The 24765-nt window shown below is 38.6% G+C and overlaps 1 protein-coding gene across 1 annotated transcript in view; it reads right to left on the reverse strand.

Moving 5' to 3' along the window:
• Positions 1 to 451: 451 nt before the first annotated feature.
• The window catches only part of pcxb (pyruvate carboxylase b), a 357875-nt gene continuing 333561 nt past the window's right edge, over positions 452 to 24765 (reverse strand). The window contains exons 18-21 of the mRNA XM_022678445.2: positions 21909 to 22088; positions 7182 to 7430; positions 4389 to 4529; positions 452 to 2952 (exon numbers count right to left, since the gene is read on the reverse strand). Of these exons, the coding sequence (XP_022534166.2) occupies positions 2701 to 2952; positions 4389 to 4529; positions 7182 to 7430; positions 21909 to 22088 (822 nt within the window). The 3' untranslated portion in view covers positions 452 to 2700. The remainder of the gene's footprint in view (positions 2953 to 4388; positions 4530 to 7181; positions 7431 to 21908; positions 22089 to 24765) is intronic.

The raw sequence follows: 24765 nt of genomic DNA on the forward strand, positions 1-24765 counted from the left end.
TGAGGCTCTGCTTTCAAAGGTGTTCATTCTTACAAACAAATGCTGGATTGAACAAGCCTTAAACAGTGTTTGGCAAAGTCCATGTGTTGAACTTTTTTTTACTGTATGCTCCTACACACTTGTACTCAATACACTGACATGCCAAAATTCATGGAACAATATTTACACTGATATTAAAGTAGAGGTGAGACACTGACCTGATGCCCAAAGTGATGCCACCACATTCCATTTCTGAAGTTGCATGGCCATTTAAAACTTCTCAATTAGTAGTGTCAATTGGGACTGTGAATATGTCATGGAAGACATTACTACCCAGTGGTCAGCAAAGTGGCTGCCTATCATCAGTAATTGTGGCCGGCTTCATGTGACTATTCCATGCGAACAGACAAGCAAACACCCCTCGGAACTAGTTTTTGTCACGAAACAGCTCTGGAAAAAAGTAAGAGACCACTTGAAAATTATGAATTTATTTGTTTTTACTAAATTGAAAAATGGATGATCACAAGCCATCAAACCAAGCTGGACTGCTTACATTTTTGCACCAGGAGTGGCATAAAGTTATCCAAAAGCAGTGTGTAAGACTGGTGGAGGAGAACATGCTAAGATGCATGAAAACTGTGATTAAAAAAACAGGGTTATTCCACCAAATATTGATTTCTGAACTCTTAAAACTTTATTAATATGATTTATTTTTGCATTATTTTAGGTCTTCATCTTTTTATTTTTATTATTTATTTTCAGTCATTTTTAATTTTCTGCAAATAAATGCTCTAAATTACTATTTTTATTTGGAATTTGTGAGAAATGTTGTCTGTAGTTTATAGAATGAAACAACAATGTTCATTTTACTCAAACATATACCTTTAAATAGCAAAATCAGAGAATCTGATTTAGAAACTGAAGTGTTCCAGAGCCTGTATATGGCATGTCAGTGTATATTCCAAAACGTAAAAACAATGTTTCTTATATTAAAGCATTTTGTATAGCATGTTAATAGATGGAATGGGATTTTTGGATTTATGCTAATATTTAAACTTGTCTAGCTGCAACAGTAGCAACAACACATTTGTGGGCGGAGTATGGAGATGTCAGTTCTGGGGAGAAACCCACTTATCCCTTGAAATGTAATGAAAAGCCGTTTTTTTTTTTTTTTTAAAGCTCTCAATAAGCCAGCCAGTATAAAAGGCTGAAACCAAACCAGAGTGCACCCAAATACACTTCTGCAGCCCCTTAATTTAAGAGCGAGCGTTTGTGTCCGAGGGCTATTTCCACACTATCAGCCTCAGCTGCTGTTGCACAGAAAGCCTAAGTCAGATTTTATAGCACAGAGAGCTTTCATGAGTGGAATATTAATTTTGAAATGTGCCCTTTTTTATGGCAACAACTTAAATGTCACTTCATTTATGTCAGAGTCAAGGGTTTTTGTGCGCAATCCAGCTTTAAAGCTTCATCACCAGCAGAAATATCAAAAATCGATTTGCCAGGTATAGCTCGTAGTCCCAGGAAAGAAGACCTCTACCTCTATGTACAAGAGTCTGTCTATGCTGTGTGAACAGAGCTTTGTGCATTTCCACAATGCACGGTGTGCTCAGTAGCTTAAATCTGCTCGTGGGAACAGTCTAGACTTCAGTAAAGTGCAGACAGATGAAACATTGATTGAGGTGAGACAGTGTTCCGCTTTAGAAATGAGCACATCCTATCACAGCATGTTTAATAAGTGACTATGCACTTAGAGTGACAGTACAAGCGGTACCCCTCGCTGTACAAGCGGCTTGAAAGATGAGCCTTTATGCGTCTAGTTACAAACATGTCCAGGTAGAGATGAGGTGGAGGAAAGGATGCGTTTGTCACAGCTATGTAGAGCAGTGTGTCATCATTACATATTCCTCCCTGCAGTACATAAGCAAAGATTATACGTCCTTTAATCAGTCAACCACGCCAAGAGTAATGGCTGATTTGGCTTGTTGAGTGCTGTAGCATTTCACTGAAACATACATTAGCGCGACCCTGCAATTTAAATATGTAATGTAATCATTTTTACTTGACATTATTGCTTTTGCAACGCTGTGAAATATGATGCAGATTATGATATTATGACCACGCTCCCATTTCTGTGCATTAGTGTTTACAGCACTTCCAGCTTACTATTAATGTTTCACATAAACATTGTTTTACGCTTCAATAATGCAACACTAACAAAATAAAATGTAATTTGCATCTTATTAAAATGTTTCAGTTGAAATGTTAGCATACAAACATACAAATGCATACATTCACATTCAAAATCATTGCAATTCCTCATTATTTCCATGATGTACATTTAAGTTCATTCATTTCAAAACTATAATCACCTTTCATACAAATATAGTCACACATTCTTCCCAAAGGCAGTACAAACTTTCCCTAGGTGTAATAAAAGCTATAGAAATTTACTGTTAAGATTGTTTTAAATGAAAATGTGTTGCTTAGTAAAGTGTTAACAGTTTCAGCATCGAACCTCTCTTGCATTTGTACATCTAGGGCCAGGGGCAGCTTCAAGATTAATGGGGTCCAATTAAATACTAATTAGGTGAGTAAAATGTTCACCTGTTTCAATCCTTTATCTCATTGAAAGAAGAAGTCAAGAATCATCAGTCCTTAGGAGGCTCCCTGTGGTGGTAAAACCCCAGTGACCTCTACCCTGTTCACAGCCTTTAACATTTACTCTGTAATCTCCAAAATCAGGTCATCCCCTTCTAGACTGGTGTCAGTCTTGACGTAGACCTTGGCCACAGTCCCTGAGAGCGGAGAGTTGACAACAGTCTCCATCTTCATGGCGCTGAGGACGCAGAGAGGCTGACCCTTTTCCACCTTCTGGCCCTGCTTCACCTTCACCTCCACCACCTTCCCTGGCATGGGGGCTCCCACCTGACCACGCACATCCTTTAGAGCCTTTGGGTGGAAGTGCATTTCCTGGGAAGAGAAAGTATAGGAGGTATTAAATGAAAGTCATATGCTAAGGAGGTTCTGGTTTTGGAGAAAACTAATGTCTTAACTACTTCAGTTAATTAATGGCTATTTTCTTAATTTTTCTGGTCAGGTGTATTACCCACTCAAAGAAAGGGGTTATTGAGTGCAGGAATATTAAGAACAATAATAGCATGGTGTTTCCAATTATCTTATTTATTTCTTTAATTATTCTTAATGAGAAAACTATCAAAATATTATGCAAATAACATTTTGTGCACAGAAAAAGTGATTGTACGGGTTAACGTGGATCAGAATAAATTAATAGAATAAAACTAATCTGACACCAGCCAATTTGGTGGTGAACATCAAGACATGTCTAGATTCTTTAGTAGGCTCTGCAGTATTGTTTACCATTGATCTGCATTTAAATTCCCTTAAAAGTACAATATTTAATTGTGTTGTCATAAAGCCAGTATGGAGAATTTAAATTAAGCTGTGATCCAAGTGTCATACATTCCTTGTAGTGTATGAAAAGCACAAATGTACAGCCTTTAAGACTTTATAGTGCCTGTAAAAAAACAAACAGCATTAAATACAAGGGACGTATTCGTAGTAGTACGTACTTGTTGTAAATTGTATGCAGGATTAGGATTAGTGTTACTGATTTTAGTCCCATCCAAATGCACTGTAGTCAGACCTATTTATGCACTCCCACCTTAGTAAAGATACAAGTTCCTTTAACTTGCTATAAAATGAGGCATAAAAAATAGCATCAGTTTAAATGCAACACTTCTGGCAGCTTTTAGGCAAATAACTGCAAACCGTATTCTGTAACCCACATGTGTTCTGGACATGTATCTGCTATTTTTAAAAAGAAAATGTCATTAATATTATTATTAATTGGGTGTAAGCTGGTTTACCATCCTCTAATACTTTTATCAGCTGTCACAGGACAACGCTGTGTAATAATTACATTACCCCACCTCCCCATGTAAAACTGTGATTAAACTCATATAGAGCTTTAAGTCATAAACCACCATCATTTTTGTGGTGCAAATGAATTGGCACTGCATTTGTGCCTTGAAGGAATGATAGCAATGATTTTGAAGTGTAACTTCTCAGCTTGTTAGACTGCTTAGAAAGCAGCAAGGTGAAGACTGATATTCAAAGAAAACCACAGAATTACAAATTTCTTATCTGTATCAAAAGAGGAAGACATGTTGCCAAGCAACTTGATGCTTTGAATGATGCCTGAAAGATGGTCCTGTACGTCCATTATCTGTACAAAACTGCATTTATCCTTCAGGGCCAGCATGGTGGAATTCCTTTTTTTTTGTAAATGTGTGTGTCTGTGTCTGTATGTGTGTATATACACTGCATCAGGATGGTCCGTTTTCTGTGAGGAGGAAAGTCAATTTGGTTTGGAAAACAGCAATTACCTTCATGGCCACTGTATCCTTGACCAGGACTGACCGCAGCTGACCATTGAGCTCAAAGAAAACCTCCCTCTGCCCAGCCTTGTTCAAGTCCCCCAAGGCCAGCGCTTTGATATGTAGAGTCTTTCCTCTCTCCAGTTCAACCTGAGAGAGCAAGAGGGAGAGAATGCAAGAGAGAGACAGACATTAAAGATTAATGCTAGATTAAAGAATAAAAATCTGGAAGAGCATTAACTGAAGACACATTTGAGTTAAACCCCTGACTGAGAGATGACTTATTTGCACACAGCTGACTCAGGCACTTGGGAGGCTTGTTACCACGTGTTGTTTTTGGCACTTAAAAGTGGTACAGCTATTTTGGGGGTTGCGTTAGTGTTCCCACGTCAGCGACAGCTTAATATAGCCCACGATAATCTATGCTAATCATCCACGGCTAACATCTTATTTGGCCTGCTATACTCTGGGGAGCCCCTTGGTAATCAGACTACGAAGAAAAAAAAAATGTAGTCACTAAGCCATAAAGGATTAAGCAGGCTTTCACAGATGAATGCTGGGAATAATATGGCCCTTATCCAAGCAGAGAACGAACCCTAGTTTAAAAAGGGTTTTAGAAAATCGAAGGCAGATACAGACTTCACAATCCACTTCAAATCAGTGGAGGCTAAAGCAGACAGCAAGGTGAATTTTACTCAGCACAGCGCACCCTCCCTTCCTTGTCTGATTAGCTGCGGCGGTCTGGCCTTTCATCTCAGCGCAGTGCAAAGCGTGGGGCCAGGAGCACGTCTGGGCCTGGCAGGTAGCACCCAGGTGGGCGTAGCATGTTAGCCTGCTGCTCCAGCTGCCTCCGCTCACTGTTACACAGCATCTTCTAGAGCTCAGATTAATGGGGCTTTAGGATCCACACACATCACTGAGCTACAGCAGGCAAATTTAGCATCACCACAGGGCTAACAGAGACAGATAGAGAGCAGCACAAGGTTAGCTGAGGTCACGCTCTGATAAGCTGGCCAGAGTCGCTGAGAGCAGACTCTGTAGTAGTGATTCTTGACAGCATCAGTGCTGCCAAAGAAATAATAGGAATAGTCTATGGAAAAAGTGTACTTTGAAAAAAATCAGTGTACCTGTTGTGGTAGGCTATATGTGGTTATATACAATTGAGCCAAGAATTATTTAGAGCTATTAAGATCCACAGTAATAGATCTGGTTATAATTAACCTATTTTAATACATATACATTAGCTATAACAAAAAACACCTCCTTGTTTCTACATTATTAAGTAAATCAGATATTTTCTTTCAGAAGAAGTCATAATTACCTTGAATGCAACAAAACCTAGGCTCAATCCCATTTCACCCCTTGGCCCTACCACTAACTCCTACTCCTTGGACAGAGTTACAAGGGAAAGGGGTGAAATCCTCTCCTTAGGAATTGGGACAACCCTTTAAGCACCTGATACATCATCAGGAATGCTAAAGTTACTTTAAGTTAACTTAAAGTTCAGTAAAGCTGCTGGTTAACTATTTAACTTTAGGGCACTGTACGTCTTCAGAAAGGGGGGAAGGTGGTGCAGAAATTAATTTTTAGTGTCCATTCCTTAATTCCTCTGTGATGAGGAGCTGAAGTTTTTATTTTATTTTATTTTTATTTTATTTTTCCGTTCCACTTTAAAGGGTGCAGCCCCTCCATTTTAGGTTGGAACAAAACTAAGACAAACTACTAGCAATCTTCTTATGCTTGTTACAAATAATTTGGCCATAAAACATTGAAAGTTTGAAACTACACATTGAACAATGGTTATATAGTGCTAATCGTCACTTTTAACAAGTAAAATACTTACATTTGTGTGTTTTTTTTTATTGCTTGTTGAAGGAATAGCAACATCCATAATACACACAGAAAAAGTATATTGTGTATCTACAATTAAATACTATCATATTGCTCATCTCTAATTTAAACTAATCATCTTTGTCCTCGATCATGAGATAAACCCTTTGCCATGTTGGTTTAATGGCTTTGTGCAGTCTTTATAATTGTGATATAAATGTGTAATCTTCAATACATTTTTGTGTGCATCATGAAATAGTTGCTATGCATTTAAATATTTAATTACATAATGGCATAAAAGGCAGATATCCAGTCAGCTACTTGGTAATTGCACACTTTTTGTGCAATAGTTGTTTTTGTTTACAGGGAATAACTGTTCCAGTTCTGTCTTTTTATGATGTATGCTGTTGTTCAGTGTCACAGAGTCCCTATGATACCCAAGAGATTCTATACTATGTCAAGTTTATTATGATAATTGTAACTTATCTTATTGCCCACCTGTACTACACCATGTATATTTTGGCCTAAATACTCATGGCACCAACATATTACCCTTGCCAATTAAAATCCCATCATGCCTAAAAGCCCACAGACACACACTCTGCAGCTTATAAAGTTACAGCAGCACAAGGACAGGTTAGGGCACTGAGCAGGACTAATTTAGAGCATCTCCTGGCATTGACATTGAATATTAAAGTAGGAGAAAAAAGGAGTCAGGCTTTTTTGGCCAGTGCTTAGGAGGTCAAATCCCCCAGTACTATAAGTCTGAGAGGCCAAACTGGGCTTGGCATATACTTGTCTCTGAAGAAGAGATGGTAAAAAATAAGAATATAGAACACTTAGAAACACTTTGCCCCAGATAGAGGCATCAGCACGAGCAGAGATTCTAATTTATGGCAGACAAGCACAGCAAGACTTAACAAAAACAAAGAGAGAGAGAAGAGAGCCTGGAAAATGGCTGAAATAAATTACCTCAAACTCTTCTGCAATATTTGGCCCATCCAGGAACAGGCGGGTGCTGAGGCGGTCGACTGGGCCGAAGCTGCGCCTGAACTCTTTGAACTCCTTGAAGACTTTTGGATACATCGCTGCTGACATCACATCTTCAGGTGTGATTTCACTGCCGTGCTCTGCTTTCAGGTCAGCCTCCAGTTTTTTGAAGTCGATGGCGGGCAGGGTGGCCCCAGGACGACCCTCCACACGAGGCAGCGACTTCAGCACCTATGACACATGATGGACTACAGTTAACTTTGGTTGGCTGCATATCAAAAATTTTCATAAGATGCATCACTTTGAACTTGGTTGTTCAGGTGTATAGAAGAAAAAATGTGCAAGAGTTTAGTGGTTTGGAAGCTGTGACTTACATTTTAACATACTAAATATACTCTTTAGTCTCATCAGTCCTATGCTAATTAGTAAAAATACCCTTAACTTGCTTTCTAAAAGCGAGTAAGATATCTTGTTTAACTACTCTAGCAGGCTTTAGTAACTTTGAGTGAGAAACTTGCTAAGTTGATAACGTTAGCTTCTCTATGGAAAAAAATACGGGTTGTCTTGGAACAACTGGTCTGACACTGCTGGCCTACAGTTGCAGCTGGCTCTCCGGCACTGCAGAAGGATGATTGTTGTTGACACATGAAAAAAATAAGCTAGGTTTAAAAATGTATCTTGGGTTTAAATGATCGATATTGGATAATTTCATTTAAGATTGATTTGAATCTGAAAATAAACCAAACCCTAATCTATATGGGTTTGTTTTGCAATGTGGATATTAATCCATCCATTAATAACCATTACAGTAATTTGGTTCCCTAAAGGACTGTTTTTTTAAAGAATCTGGGAGTGTGAAGAACATCTTAAATTGGTAAACAACAATCACCATGGACTCAATGCTGACCTTTTAAAATCACACTGGTAAAACATATTTTTTTTCTCCAGTCAAGTAAATCTGCAGACAGTTCTGCTTCCTGATTTCTACAGGTATGCGGTTTGTACAGGTAAAAAGGCATGCAAGAGTTTTTGAAACTTATTTTTATATTTGTCAGTGGATGTTTGTTGTTGGTTATTTTTACTTTAAATAGTAACATTGTATGAGTTCACTATTTGTTCTTTGTGTCTGTTGTCATTGTGCTCTACAGTTTAAATGTAATTACAATAATTAAATAGTTACATTCTAATACCATACTTGCATTTGCTTCACCTGTCCCATGACTTCTGCCATGTCAGTGTATTTACATATACAAGTGTATTGTATATGTAAATATTTATGTTTATCTATTGTAAACATAAAATCTGTACCTATTTAATTTAATTTGACTGAATTAAAAATGACAACTTTTAAGTGTCTTTTGGGACACTTTTGAAACTAAGCACATTCCCAGACCTCAGCAATTGTTAGTAATTGTCTCTAGAGCTCTAAACAAGCCACCGTTACAGACTAACAGAATACAGAGGAAATGCGTTCAGCATATCTGATGCTGTTACTTCAAATACAATAAAAGCTTATTTAACATTGTCAAACACGTTGCAAGAGAAGATGGAAGGCATAGACAGTTTTAACAACAGGAACATTGTCAAGGCCATGTAAGACGGCAACGCGGTGGAGACATAATTGATCCTGTTTAAGAGAAGCGCTCGCTGATTAATTGAAGCTGGCACGACAAGTGTCAGAATGACACTCCTTTGTTTTCTTTTTTTCTGCAGAAGCTTCAGCAGCAGATTAAACCATCCTTTGACTCTCAGCCAAAAAAAAGCAGGAGGTAACTAGATTAAAGCGAAGCACAGTCAAGGAAAAAGGATGAAGGAAAAAAAAGGAAATAAAAGATAAACATATATGCAAACGATGCTTGATACCAACAGGTTTGCTCTGTAGTAGCTCAGGGGTTCAGTTTGTTATTTAGCTGAAACTTCACGGCACTCCTACTGTGTGTTAAAATGGTCACCCACGGTCCCACCATGCCTGGCTTTTGATTAAATTGCCTCCCGACAGCTTGTGCACCATTTCAGAGCTTACAGGGTCCCTGTGTTGATTAAACTGCCTCCCGACTGCTTGTGCACCATTTCAGTGCTTAAAGGGTCCCCGTTGGCCTATATCTGTTCTTTGTAGCTGTGGAAAGCATTTGCCCTACATCATCATTTGAGCAATGAATTGCTTGTTTGGACGAGAAGCCACAGAGCTACCGGAACGTCCAAAAATAGACCAAAAGAGCATTCACCTTCTCCGCACTTCCTCCCAGTGGAGGCCTCTGCATCATTTGTTTCGCATCACTCGTGAAATCCTCTTTCACATGCTATCATCTTTTCTTCATCTGCGATGGGCACGGAGGAGGCAGCAGGAGGTTTGGGGAATCATCATAGCAGTATAACATTGGAAGCCGCTTCCTATCTGATGGCACACACTTTGTAACCTGGTCACACGCCTCCCTCTCTCTTTCTCTCTGCCTGCCATTACCACATCAATGGCGCAGGATTGAGTTCTCCCACTGCAACTTTATTTGCTCAAATTTATAAGCATCAAATCGGGTACGGCGGCAAGCCAGCAGATATAGCCGGAGGGAGTGTGAAAGGATGTGTGAAAGAGAGTGAGTGGTAGAGAGGCAAAGACAAAGGGAGAAAGGGCGAAGAAACAAGAGAAGACAGGGAAAGAGAGCGAGCGAGAGACCTCCTCCACTCTGTGCTGCTAAATCCGTCCTGACTCACCTTGCATTACCCTGAACCCCACCAGCCTGTCTGAACACTCCATCATATCCATCACAATGCACTACACAGTTTCCACAGAGGAGGTGCACTGACTGGACCACTGGACGCACAATTATGCGTTGTGACATTAATGGACATTGCATTCAGGAAAATGCGAGAGGCACACAGAGCACCGTTTAAACACCTCCCCTTTGATCTCTCATCTTAATCTATCCATCCGTCCGTCACTCACACGAGACAGAGGCAGAAGATTTCTGATGGACGTAATGATCTCTGACTGGAGATAAACACCAGCAGGCCACAGGCTTTAGCAGAGATGCTAAAACGACCTGTCCCAGATCCACTTTGAAACCAAGGTCAAGCGTCTTCTTCAGAGCAGGAAACTTTTTATCTTTTTTAAGTCGTCTCTCTGCTCTGTTCTGCCTAAAATCACGGTTATTACAATCACCCAGACGAGATGCACCTAGCACATGCGATTAGTCACATTTTGAATCATTTTGGACATTGATGCGTTTATTAAGGTTTTCAGTAGCGCCACCTGAGAAAACGGCTGGGTCTGGGGGTTTGTGAGGGACCTGGGCTCGTTCAGCTAAAGATAGAATGGTAGAATGCTTGTGTATTATATATATATATATATATATATATATATATATATATATATATATATATATATATATAAAGTGTATGTATAATATTTGTAATACATCGTCAAAAAGGCCTCCAAGGATCGGATTTAAATAATACAACTAATTCATTATTACTTTATGGCAGTTTTTGTATTATTTTCAGCATCAGAGCAATAAGAATGTTATTAAATCAAATTATGTATTTACAGTAATTTCATCTATGTGGTAACTTGGCTGCCACTGTTCAAAGACAAGGGATTACTGAGATTCTTATTTATTTAATGATTCATTTATAACTCACGTCTCACTGTAGACACAACTATATATTCTCTTATTTTATTCTTAGAAGAACCATTTTTTCAGCAACGTTTTCATCAATTAAGATGTTTAAAGGATCATTTACTGAAAGATTCTTCAGGAACCAAATGTAGCACCTCTATTTTTAAGAGAATATGTAAAATATGCTGCATAGCACTAGCAAATTAGTTAACTAATATGAAAACAAACTCAAATCAGGAGAAGTTGGGAGCAGTGTTTTTAAAATTTTCTTTTACCCTTATTTCACTGTAGCCTGTCTGGTCAACTTTATTGTATTGTTAATACACACATATTCCTGCATTTCAGTGAAAAGTTGGCATACCATATTTTTCGCACTACAAGGCTCACCAGATTATAAGACACATTTCATGCAATACTAGTAAGTAGTAGTACAAACAGGGGCGTCACTGTGTTTTCCTTCTAATTCAGCAGGTACTGTAAAGCTAAGTAAAGAAAACTGTGGTTCTTAAAAAAAACAGGCAAGTCAAACGAACGCTGGATGTAAATCTACACAGATTTTTATTCTGATTTATTTGGGTGAGTAAAGCTTATATTTCCACTAAGCATGAGCGCTAGTGGTTAGCAGCTAATGCCACCTGAAACACAATATTAGCTAGTGGTTTATCCCACGTAGCATGTTTTAACATGGTAAAGGCGCAGCCTACAGGTCGATAATACTCATCTCTGGACGTCCAAAAAGCTAGAGCTTAACATGTTTAGCAGCTAATGCTAATATTGTTGGAGAACTAAACTAAAACTCTTTCATAACGCTGTCCATATTGTCTTAATCTTGTTTGATTTCAGGTATGTTCCTAATTCTTCATATTTGGTGCAAGCAACTGAATTTCAATGTGTCACTTTCTTCATTACAGTCTCCAAAGCCAGGTGTCAGAGTGCTAGCTTTAGAGATGCACCTCCTCAAAGATGTACCCAGCTCCAACACAGGCGGTGTGTGCAGAGTGCACACCCGAGGCCCAACCCTCAGCCCTCCACTGCGCCTTCTCCAAACAAGCCAGCCATTAGCAAATTCAGTTAAGCTAATGCCTTTGAAATGATACATAAAATATGCCGATTAGCGCATGGAGAGGCTCTCCCAGGAGCGCCTGAGAAGGTTTTAGTAGCTTTTCTCTCTGCGGAGGCCCGCGACACAAAAGAGCGCTCGCCAATGCTATTAGTCACAGAGACTGCAGTTCAAAGATGCCTCACACATTTCCCCGTCACCCCTCGTTAATTTGACGGCTTTTGAAGCAATTTGTGAAGAAGGAGATGAGATGTGTGTATGAGTGTGCGAGCTGAAGATGATGGGACCAAGAAGAACCAGAAGAAGATGGCGGCTCTGGTTTGAAACATCTTCTCTTCTTCTTTCTGTCTGCTGTTAGTCTGTGGGGCTTTGTTTAATTGAAGTGTCGCACGATGCCATTAGAACACCCAATTTACTGAGGGGGAGGCCTTTGGAACTTGATGGCCTGCTTTTGGTTTGTACTTTTAAGCTTTGCAGCACCGAGGGCTGAGACAAGAAGCTTATTGGGAGAGCTTATGGCGAAAAGACAGTCTTTTATACGCTAGCCTACATAATCCTCTGTAATGTATCACAACAAAGAGCAGGAATCCATTAAGCCTGTTTGCTTGAAAGAGAATGTGTGAAGGACATGTATTAACTCTAAACTCTAAAAGAATTAAAGGGGAGAGTGATGGTGAGAAATGTTGACAGTTGCATCCTTTCAATTTTCATTAATTATTCTTAATGTTTAACACTGATGCTTTGACCTTTGCTCTTGGCTTTGGCAAGGGTGTGTTTGTACGAGTGTAGTGGAGAAGAATGCTTATCAGTGTTGCTCTGGTGGGTCGCAGCAGACTGGCCCGTGCTATCTGAGTTAATCTGGATGAGCTGATCCGTACAGATAGCAGCTACAGCTACAGCTCTCACGCTGGACTTCAGAGAGCTCCACTGCATCATTCGGACAGCCTCCCTCCATCGCCCTCTGTCTCCTCACTCACTCTCTCTCTTTCCCTCTCTCTCTCTTTCTGTCTTCTGTCTCTTATTTACTCGCTCAACATTCCCTTCCTCTCACTCTTTCTCCACATCTCATCTGTTCTTTCTTTTTCACTCTCCTTCTCAACACTTTAATTTCTTTCCACCTCTTCCTCTCAGCTTTTTCTCACATCTCTTTTCCTCTTTTTCACTCATGTTATTTTCTATCCTTTATTTTCATTTCCAACTCTCAACTCTCTTTCTCAAACTTTTTCCTGTTATATTGTTTTTTTCTCTCTACCTTAAACTCTCTCATTTCTCGTTCTTTCACTTTATTCTGACCCTCTCATATTCATGTTTCTCACCATTTCTCTTCATCTGTCTCCTTTCTCTTCCTCTCATTCTTTCCTATCCTTATGTTCATCCTTCTCTTCAACCCTCCCAACATTCTCTTTTTCTCACTCTTTCAGCACATCTCATCTGTGTTCTTTCTTTTTCTCTCTCCCACTCAACACTTTCATTTCTTTCCCCCTCTTTCTCTCAACTTTTTCTCCCGTCTCTTCTCCTCTTTTTCACTCTTTATCTCATTCTGTCTCCTTTATTTTCCATCTCAAAATCTCAAATCTCCATCTCACATTTTCTCCCGTTTTATCTTTCTCTCTTTTTTCTCTAGCGCCAACTCTCTCATTTCTCGTCCTTTCACTCTTTTCATTCTTTTCCCCTCTCGTTTTCATGTTCCTCTCACCATTTCTCTTTACCTGGCTCCTTTCTCTTTCACTCACCTTCTCAACTTTCTTTTCCTTTCACCCGTTTATTCTCTTTCTCACTTAAGCTACTTCTCACTCTTTTTTCGTCCTCTCATTCTTTCCTATCCTTATGTTCATCTTTCTCTTCAATCCTCTCTCATTTCTCTTCCTCTCACCATCTTCCTGTTTTCGACTCTTCTTTCCTCTTTTCCTCTCTATTATTCTCTTCCTCTCTTGCTGTCTTTTCCTCTCTAAGTCTCTCACTTTCTCTCTCTTTACCTTCCTTTCCTCTCTTGTTCTCATATGAACCAAAACACTCAACTACACACTTGCTCGCATGTGCATGAGCTCACTTAGAGAAAGACACATTAAAAAAAAGACACACCACATGAACAATTCTATACAATTCCAGCTCCAGTGTGTCTGATAGCCTGGGGCTGTCTGTGTTATTATAGTTAGAACCTATAGTGAACAGCCAGGGCAGGAGATACAGCTCCAATAGCTCCAGTAACCTCTCTCCACCAGTGCAATGCAGCCCAAGCGTCTAGACCTACATACATTGCTTTACAGCAGAGTTGTAAAGGGAAGTTTAGCTCATATATTGCAACTAAATTAATACACCACTGCAGCACTTATTAAAAAATACGTTTTTAATTGCACACACTGTGTATATAATCTCTACAGAACAAAAATCACTGTTAATTAGTCATATTTTGGTTTTCAAAAAAGAACACACTGAGGACACGTGGGTCTCTGTTGTGGTTAGGGCGGAGTGGAAAAGGAAATTGGAGGACTGTGGTAAAGTGTGTGGGGAGTCTAAAATCATGTGGTGATGTTAATGAAAATAAACAAACATTTGACTAAATAAATGTGTATTAAAAAAAACACTTTTATGCCAATATTGTCACACCCTTAGCCTTTGCATGTCCTGTGTGTTTTCTTTTCAGTTCTTTCTGGTCCTGTCCTGCCTTTCAGCTGTTTTGTTTTCCTCCCCAGTGTTATTGTCCTGTCTCCGCCTCAGCCCTGCCCTAGCCATTAGTGTTGTCACCTTGTGTTTGTAAATCCGCCCCTTGTTTCCTTTCCCAGGTGTTCCTCACCCTCCTCGTGTATATAAGACTCTTTGCTTCAGTGTGGAGTCCTTTGTGTGCCTTACATGCCTAGTCAGGTTATATGTTTTTGTACGCTTAGTCTGGTCTCAGTTCTTTTGTTTCTTGTTTTCTTGTTAAATTAATCTAGTTTTGTTATCTTGAGTCTTGACAGTTTAGTTTGCTTTGTCTAGTTTATTAGTTTTTTTTAGTTTTCCTAACCTTGTTTGCTTTTGCTTCTGTTTATCTTTTTGTTCAATTAAATTATTTGTATCTGCTTTTGCATCCGCCTTCTCATGCTTGAGAGAGAGATATAAATATAAGATGTACCTTTCTAAAAAAAAAAAACAAATGGTTGACCAGTTTACCTACCTATTGATACGCTATGTTTTGGTTTAAATATGATGGTTTAGCGGGTCTACAAGCATTATCAGGCTGACTAAACTGACTAAACCAAGTTTTTCTTGATCTGGGTTTTTCAGCAGAGTACATATGTTAATTGCTGTCAGAGGACACTCCTTACTCTTTCAGGTGCAACAGGTTATAAATGCATGTGTGATTTGATTCAGAATAAATGGCCAGTTTGGTTCAACTGAGATGAACCAGAGAATAATTTATCTAGAACCGAGATGTTTTATTTTTAATTAATGTTCGGATTGTTTAAGTAGTCTCCTATATTCTCTCTTATCTTTTTGTGAAGCAGTTTGACCAGTGGGTGCATGTAGACCAGTTATGGGGAGTGAGGATTTTGGGCAACTCTAAAAGTTAACACTGATGTGAAACAGGTGCAAATTTCTAGATATTTTACTGAAATTAAAACTCCTGCTTGAATGCCTTTTAAACCCATACAAGAGAATATGTCTGGGAGGAAGGCGGATGTATGGTGACTTATTAAAATAGAATGGAAGCCTCTGGAGCAACCACACAAGCCTAAGGTCACCATACCCAATGCTGAGCGTCGATTAGTGAGGTATAAAGCTCCCCAGCAACAATTTCAGTGAAGCATAGCCCCCTCAGGACACGATTCTTGATGCTAATGCTGTGTCTGGATGGGTTATTGCAGTGCACCACTGGCTGTATCACAGCCTGCTGTTTAATATTTATGTATTTGTAGTGATTTCCATTGGAGAGAGCCTCACAATTACATGCTGGAAATGCTTGAAACGTCGGGAGAAGTACAACTAAAAGGTGTTTTATGACAGAGACTGCAGTGTTAATAAAACATTAAAAGCACTAATATCACAGTTACTACCCTGCAGCCTGTCTCCATCAGCACGGTCCTCCCTCCAGCTCCACGACTTCTATTGCCTAAAAAACCAAGCTGCTCATTTGAATGAGGAGCACACTTCATTTATCTTCTGTCTCTCTGTTCTCCATCTTTCTCACTCTCTCTCTCCCTCTCCATCGTATTCTAAATGTGTGTGTCACTCTAAGAAGGCCAATTTAGTTAGGTTCCCTTCTCCACAGGGACTCTGTATGGAAATGCCGCCACTGCTAACAAACAGTGTTTGATCTTTCATTTTTGGACTTCAGGGTGTCACGTTCCTCAGGGAACTGGAGCGTTAGTGTGTCTGAGTAGGATAGACTGAGGGGAAAGAGTGCAGGAGAGAGGAATGGAGAAATGGGAGGTTTCGGAAGCTCAGTGGCTCTGTGGTAGAAGGAGACACGTGTCTGTCGCCAATAATCACTGTGAGGCAGCAGAACACATTAAAAATTCCCCCTCATGACTTCATAGCTGTGCTGATTTGTAGTGTCTATGTGAGAGCAGTGTCAGCCGTTTGTTTGTGCAGTGTTGGCTGAGGGGTTTTATTAACTCGCGCAGCACAGCACCCTATCAAACAACACACCGCTTACCAGGAAACAGAACAAACACACATCAAAAGAGAAGCACAGATGAGGGGAAAAAAGCAGGGAATGACCTCTCGCCTCCATCACTCACATCCTTCTCGTTTCACACATGCACATAGATTCACAAACCATACTCAGCTGAATCTCTACTGCTGAATAAGCACTGATTTTTCTTTAAGATAAGTCATTTATAACACAGGGAGGCTGCTTCATTCTAAACTAGTCCTAGGACTTTACAGACCTGAAATACACAAACATAGACATGATTTTCAATCTACAATAAAATACTCTATGGACAAAAATATTTCACCACCTGCTCATTCATTGCTTTTTTTTTTTTTTTTTTAAAGCTTATGTCCGTAAGTTTTGGGATTTAGGGCCCCCTCTGGTGAGAATGGGTAAATGCACCAAGCATGCAGAAGAATCATTTTAAACTGGGCGGGTGTGATGTGGTCTCCTTTTAGAGTGGATAATCCGATTCCCGGTTGTGTTTAGTCAGAGAGAGAGAAAGCGCTCAGTCAGAAACTTCACTTCAACTACACACGTCATTTTACTATGGGTGAATGAGCTCTTCTGAAATCTCCAATGCTCTACCATCCACTGTGCATATGTAGCCAAGAAAACCAGCCAGAGTTGATAACCAACCAGAGTTGATAAGCTGCAAGAGTGTGCAATTATAGCGGAGAAAACTGGCCAAAGAGTTGAAAAGTGGCACTAGTGTGCAATTGTAGCGCAGAAAATGAGCCAAAGAGTGGATAAGCGGCGAGAGTATACAGTTTGTGCTGCAGAAAACGAGCCAAAGAAAAAATAAGTGGCGAGAGTGCGCTCGCAGTAAAACTGAGCCGGATCCTGTTTTAGAGGCTGTACATGTGACGTAAGTATGTAAAGATATGTGACGTGGCTTAGCAGGGATGGTCCTTCCAACACACTGGGACCTTAAAAGTGTTAGTGAAGCCAGGATCAACACCCCAATTCATCCCAAAAGTATTAGATGGAGTACCATCATTCCACAGCACAAATAGGATGATGCTTATCTGCTCCAGAGATTGGCAATACACCTCTTTAGGGAGTAGGCAAGTGTATGTGTTCATCTCATAGACTGTATATAGCTGGACAGAGCATTGTCTCTTAAAAGTGAAGCCACCACAGGTCGGGCGCCCCCTGCTGTTCGGCTGCAGAAAGCTGTGTACATCCACCCATCCCCATAGGTTTCAATGGCAAAACAGACAACTTTCAATCACGTTTTTTTCTAATATACTGTAAATCTACCTCCATTATTTAAATGCAACAGCTAGTGTAACCTCTGCTTATATTGTCAAATTTTTATATCCCCACAGAATTCGGTTTTTAAAACTTTATTCGGCTCTATTCAAAAAAGGTGTGGTTATGGTAAAAGGGCTGCTTATGGGCGGGACCAATAACAGACAGTCAGCTCCGCTCGGCTCGGCTCTGCAGTCTGTGACCGCGAGGCAGCCCTCAGGGGCGGGGTTATTTAAATGAGTAGGCGGTCTCTCCACAGCCTTTCTCCCTCCTCTGGTCTCTACTGCGCAGACTCTGGTCTCTGAATCGCCAAAATGGCGGAAGATTTTGGCTTCATTTTCATTGAATGAATGGGAACGGCGTCACGGCGTCCATCTTTATATACAGTCTATGGTTCATCTAAACATCTATGTCAGCTAAGGGTGCAACTTAAAAATAGCTGAATGCATTCATTTGTAGGGTGTGTACAAACATTTGAACATATACTATAGTATAGTATAGATATATAGATGTGTTCTGTTCATTTCTAAAACAGTCGTATTCTATCTAGCCTAACTTCACTTATCTGTGTGTTTGCTCATGCTAACTAAAAGAAGAATCACAGAAAATCTATTTGAAGTTATTGTATAAAAGATTGTTTCCATAGAAAATCCTGTATAGTATATAAAATATAATTCTGTTCAATTAAGCCAGTTTGGGCCTGTTTTATTGAATTAAATAGCTCATATCTACTGACAACACAGCTATTTGTTCATATCTGGCAGTGAGCTGTCAATTACTTGGCAACATCTGGACTTTTTTTTACTTTAGATTTGGAAACAGACCTTCATCACAACACTGTCTTCTAAGTGAGGTAGTGTGGGCAGAAAGGCATAAAGTCTGCATTTCTTGAGATTCAGACACAGCCTGTGTATGAAATGTTGCAGTGTTAATTTAGTCATTAAGTATGATTATTAGCTGGACAGCTTGGCTCTGCTGGACAGACAAGAATATTCAATATCTAATTGACTTCCTGCCATCACAAAGAATAGAGCAGACTATTATTTAATACTAGGGGACACTTCTCGTCTATTAATTGGTTAGATTAGCTAGATATATGGAAAATGCACATTTTAAAATTACAGCTATTCTTGAAGCTGTGCCCTAATATACATATATAATCTGAATGCATGTCTTCCTCTAAGAAGCCGTTCAAACATTCATTCAAACAAATACAAAAAATGATGAGTATTGTCCCCTAGGATAAATTGTTTGTACGCTACATTACAGTGCATAGAGCAATTTATACAGTGAACAATTTTGTCCCCTGACACCACTACATGTTGATAGAACCCCATATAATTCATTATACAGTATAATGACAAGGGCACATTTTCAGACACATAATATATCCTTGTTTCTTTCTCAAAAACAACCAATTTTCTTCTTTGAATAGGATGACAATAAACCTTTTAGAAAAAACAAAATAGTCATCTGAAGTGCGAACAAATCATGGATTCCTCTCTCTATTATACAGCTCTGAAAAAAATTAGACCACTTAAATATGATGAGTTTCTTTGATTTTACCAGATAAAAATAAAAACTCTGGAATACAATCAAGAGGAAGATGGATGATCACAAGCCATCAAACCAAGCTGAACTGCTTGAATTGTTGCAGTAGGAGTGGCATAAAGTTATCCTAAAGCAGTGTATAAAACTGGTGGAGAAGAACATGCATGGAAACTGTGGTTAAAAACCAGGTTATTCCACCAAATATTGATTTCTGAACTCTTAAAACTTTATGAATATAAACTTTTTTTGCATTATTTGAGGTCTGAAAGCTCTGAATCTTTTTTTTTGTTATTTCAGCCATTTCTCATTTTCCTGCAAATAAATGCTTCAAATTACTTAATTATTTTTATTTGGGAGAAATGTTGTCCATAGTTTATAGAATAAAACAACAACGTTGTTTTTTTCTTAAACAGTTACCTATAAATAGCTAAATCAGAGAAACTGATTCAGAAACTGAAGTGGTTAATTTTTTCAGAGCTGTACATGTCTAAATGTGTTTGGGGGAAAACCGCAATGTATGTGTACTGGGCAAAGGACCAAAACATAAAAAGAAAAATGTCCTGTAAAACAGTAACAGTATCAGAATTAGGGTTAGAAAAAGTATGCTTGTTTTCTTTATCAAAATGTCTAAATGAAGGACACAGAAAGACTTAAAGGACATGTTAAAAAACAAATTTCTCTTCTATACTGTAAAAAAAGAAAGAAAACATAATAAACCGTGATTAATATGACCATGGACACAAACCGGTAAGGTGCGCAAGGTCAGTCTGTATTTTAGGTTAAAAACAAGTTTTATAGGCAGTCTACTTTCTCGTACTATACACTTAATAGTGCTAGTTTGTTCTGAGAAACAGTAATGTCCCTTGCTGATTGGATGATGGCTCAGATTTGCTGCGAGGCACATCCTGAATGCTTTACTTGTACAGTAAGATAAGGCCTGCTTAAAATTCATCCCTTTCTTTCTCCATCTCTCTCTTTCCTTCACATCTGACACACTGAAAAGAGAGAGGGGGAAAAGAACACAGTGCACCATTTCCACTTTCAAAACTTAATTGACCATGTAGCATCTTGACAACAAAGAAATGTCCCGATTAAGACTGGGTCAGTGAGTTCTTCCTTTTCCTTTCCTTTTCTTTCTTCTTTTTTTTTTGTAAAACTGCCTGAATAAAATCACGTCCAACAGGTCTTAAGATGCTGTGCTTCAGCTCTGTCACGCTTCTGCTTAACACGATAGGATACAGGATCATGAACAGGATACATATTCTCTGTAACAGTGAACTGTGAACAGATTTAACAGTAGTTGAAGTCTTCAGGATAACGTTCTGTCTGTTTTGGGGAACATCGGCTCTTTATCTATTTGACAGAAATCAGCACTTTTGCACTACATCACAATGCATCGCAATGTCACACTGGGTGTTATCTCTGATAATTAGAGAATCACAAATTATTTCCATCACTGCTTTAAAGGGGTTTCATGTGTTTGCAGACAAATGGAACCATTTAAATATGGTAACATATTACATATTCTGGCAAATACAAGCACCTTTTTATTCAAATATTTATTTAAGTGCCTAGCAATTAAATCCATTTTAACTCATTCAAAGTTAGAGAAGACTGGAATTAATTGATAATAATATCAACATAAAATAATAGATTATTATTCAAAATCTTGTGTTTTGTATGCTGCAAATTCTCCAAAAGGGGGCGCTATAAGTAGTTGAAAAGGTTTCCGTGCTTTTCTAATGTTTTACCTTTGTACATGCATTTAAAACTGAGCTCAGCAACATAGAGTAGAAAATAAGAACCACTGGATAGTAACAGCCTTATGTATCGCCTGTACATAGTACAGTTATTATAATTATTATTAATTTTAATATTATATAATATTCAAACGAGGCCTAAGTACTATAGAGGTGATTTTATACATGTGTAGTTATGCTATATGCTCATGGTGTAAAATATATTTATATGACCATTAGAAAAACTACAGGGCTCTACAATGCTCACTGTGGTACTTCAAAATGGAATTTGGAAATTAAAAAATGTTGTATATTCAAATTATTTTACAGATTAGGATTATCGTTTGTGGAATAAAAGCAATAAATAAATACATTCATATTCAATGTAAGTATAGATGAGCATATCAAGGTAATTAGGGACATTTCTTCTATATACACACTACTTCTGTATTTTTAATATAGCAACATACAGGGAATGAGGCATCTTACTACATTCCCATATTATTTTAGGTGGATTTATGAAAGTGTGTGTTGAACAATGCAGGTTCTAAATTCAATTATATATCTTTAGCTTTTAATCTGTCTCACTCTCACTGCTATTTATATACAGAGTAATGTATTTAAAATGCAGAAAAGTCGTGCTGGTTTAAAGCATCAGTTGCAATTTTTAACCAACAGTTTCTGTATAGCTGCCTCGGTTAGTGTTTTATTTTTTCCCCAGTTCACTCCATGCACAGGTTATATACACTGTGTGGACTGAAAAATGGTGAGATTGCATGATGTTGTTATTACCGGGTCAGTGTGTGTGTGCTTGTACAGTCATGCACCATTGCTTATGTGTGTGTGTGTTTTTACCTTAGATCTGAAGGGCTCAGGGAAGCCTCCATGGGGTATACCAACGTGTCCCTGCAGAAACTCCACCACAGAGAGGGGAAAGGACAGCTCGTCCGCCCTCTCTTCTACTTCTGCCCGAGAGAGTGAGTTCTGAACCATGAACTGTGCCAAATCACCCACGATCTTAGAGGAGGGAGTCACCTGTAGAGAAAGAGAGATGGAGAAGAATATGTTAAAGGAGTTATTCTTTAGAAATACTTTTTTTCTCTTGCATTTCCTCATTTATTTCCATCAAAATACACTTTTTTAGATTTTTATGCACCAAAGGTAATGTTTTCTTTTACACATTTTTTTTTACCTACCAGAACTAATCCCATTTTGTTCCTGACTGATATATGTAAATAATATATGGTCTTGACTGCCCTTCCTGTCCTGTCCCTCAATTAAAAACAGTGTGGGATGAAAAGTGGAATGGAACAGACTGTTAAGGTCACACTGGAATTATCAGGCATGTCAGAAAAAATGACTTCAATCGCTTCCTTCAGATGTCGGAATCCTTTTAAGGGTTGCAGTTATACATTAGCTTCTTCCCCACAACCAGACTGTTCAGCGTTCAATCATTTCCCTACATCTTTCACTTCAAATAACTCTAAACTGACTGTCTGCAGTAACAACGCTCCTTATCACTTCTGTCCTGTGAACAGGTGGCTAAATTGCTGTAGGCTGAATCTGGGCTTATAGTTGTGATTTTATGTGGTACTATTTTACAGCTTGTCATTCACACAAGTGTTGAATAAACTGTGGAGGGAACAGTTATCAGTTTAGCAATGTTCACATAAACACACTATATGGACAAAAGTATTGGAACACCTGCTAATGTATTGTTTCTTTTGGAATTTAGAGTATTATATAAAAAGAGCGTATTTGTTGGAGTAACTGTCTCTACCTTTCAGGGAAGGATTTCTACCTGTTTATAGGACATTACTGTGAAGCATTTAGTGATGAGGATAAGTAAAAACTGCATGGATCACCATTATTTCACATTCAGCAATGTATTTATATGTGGTCAAATTAATCAATATCACTATAGAATTTAAAGTAATCACACATTTGTGTCTTCCGTGAGACTGAGCTTTTGATAATGGGTATTTAAATGTGAATAAAAAAATCAGTGTTACAAAAACACATCATGATTACATTTTATTAAATGATAGTACTTAACTGTATTTTTGGGAAGGGGATAATAATAACGGTGTAGTCTGATTTACACCTGGCAGAATAAATTCTTTTTTTTTACTGTATTATAATATCTCAGGGTAGATTTACTGTATTGTAGTATCTCAGGGTAGACTTACTGAATTGTAGTATCTCAGGGTAGTTTTGATATATTTCAATTTGCTGAGTTACTGAGTTTATTTGAGAGATTTAAGGGATAAAATAAACGCTAGTGTAGCTCCATATTCCACACTCGACAGCTTGAAAAGAGGAAACGAGCCATCAGCTTTGTGTGTGCATGACCACGCGAGTGTGTAAGAGGGAAAGAGAACATAAACTTCAGCATAAAAAAAATAAAAATTACCTTCTGAATTTAACAGTAAGCATTACTGTATTATATCGCTAAATAAAACTGCATCACTGTCACCAGCCTTGGTTAATTTTGCCACGTAAAATGAACACGTGTTCAGTTTCCAGATTAACTGCATGTGTTAAGACATTAATTTGGACAAACACAACAGAAACAACAACTTCTATATCTGAGGTTTCTATAATGTGTCTAGTTTAAGATTCTGCTGTTATGACTGCTAATGTTCATGAAACGCTAACAGATAATGCAGCTAAACGCAGAAAAAAAAGAGTAAGAATAGTGAGTTTTAGATGATGATGATGGACAGAGCTCCCGTGAGCTTAAAGAGGACTACAGAGCTCAGAGAAAAATGGAAAGAATGAAGGCTATCAGATAAATGGAAGGAAGAGGCAGTCCAGACTGGTGGCAGGGAGGGGGTGGGAGAATGACAAATGGGCGAGTGAGAGACACTGCAGTGGGATGGACGGATGTAAAGCGTTAAATGTCAAGGCAGTAAGGGCTCGTGTTGCAGTGAAGTGACGCGTCGTCACGCTGCCTGTCAAATAATTGGCTGGGCTGGTGAGATAGGCAGAGAGAAAATGGCGTTAGTTTCATTAGTTATGAAAATATTTTGACACATCTGTGATTGTATCACATCTCGCCTGGTAAACACGGGAGGGGAGACTGAAGGAACGAGATTCACACGAATGTCACTGGGATTAAGCTTCACTATAGATATAAAGGCAAAGGTGGTCCGAGGTGAAGATGAGAGTTGAGAGTAATGAGAGCTAACACTTCCTCCATGCATAACAACTGAGCTACACAACATGTATGAGATTTCTAGTGGTATTAGTAGGATCAGTGTGTGTGTGTGTTGTCTGTGTTCGTGTGCATGTTTCTATCTGTGCAGACTGCAACTAAGCATGTGTGAAGGACAAGAATTCCAAGGTGACAGATTTCAGCTCTTCCCTGCATCTGCTAAACTGACACGTTCAAAATAAAATAGAATAATTTAATTAAATTCTATCTTCAGGAGAAGCAAAAACAAACAAACAAACAAAAAACTATAAAAACTGAAATATAGTATTTTTCCTTACATGCCATGAAGACACTGCGAGAATAAATAAACTACACTGCACCAAGGCTGACCTATATATTCTATACTCTATATTCAGTTGTTGGGGAGGTCTTTGCTTTTCAATTTGGAGACTGGGTTTTTTATTGTTATTTTTTTGGGTAAAAAAATACAGTTTGTCAGTACCTTGATGTACTAGATTCATACGTGAATGTGAAGTGTGAAAATAGTCAAGGGAA

This window comes from Astyanax mexicanus, chromosome 8 (assembly GCF_023375975.1).
Source record: "Astyanax mexicanus isolate ESR-SI-001 chromosome 8, AstMex3_surface, whole genome shotgun sequence".
In the NCBI taxonomy this organism is placed as follows: domain Eukaryota; kingdom Metazoa; phylum Chordata; class Actinopteri; order Characiformes; family Acestrorhamphidae; genus Astyanax; species Astyanax mexicanus.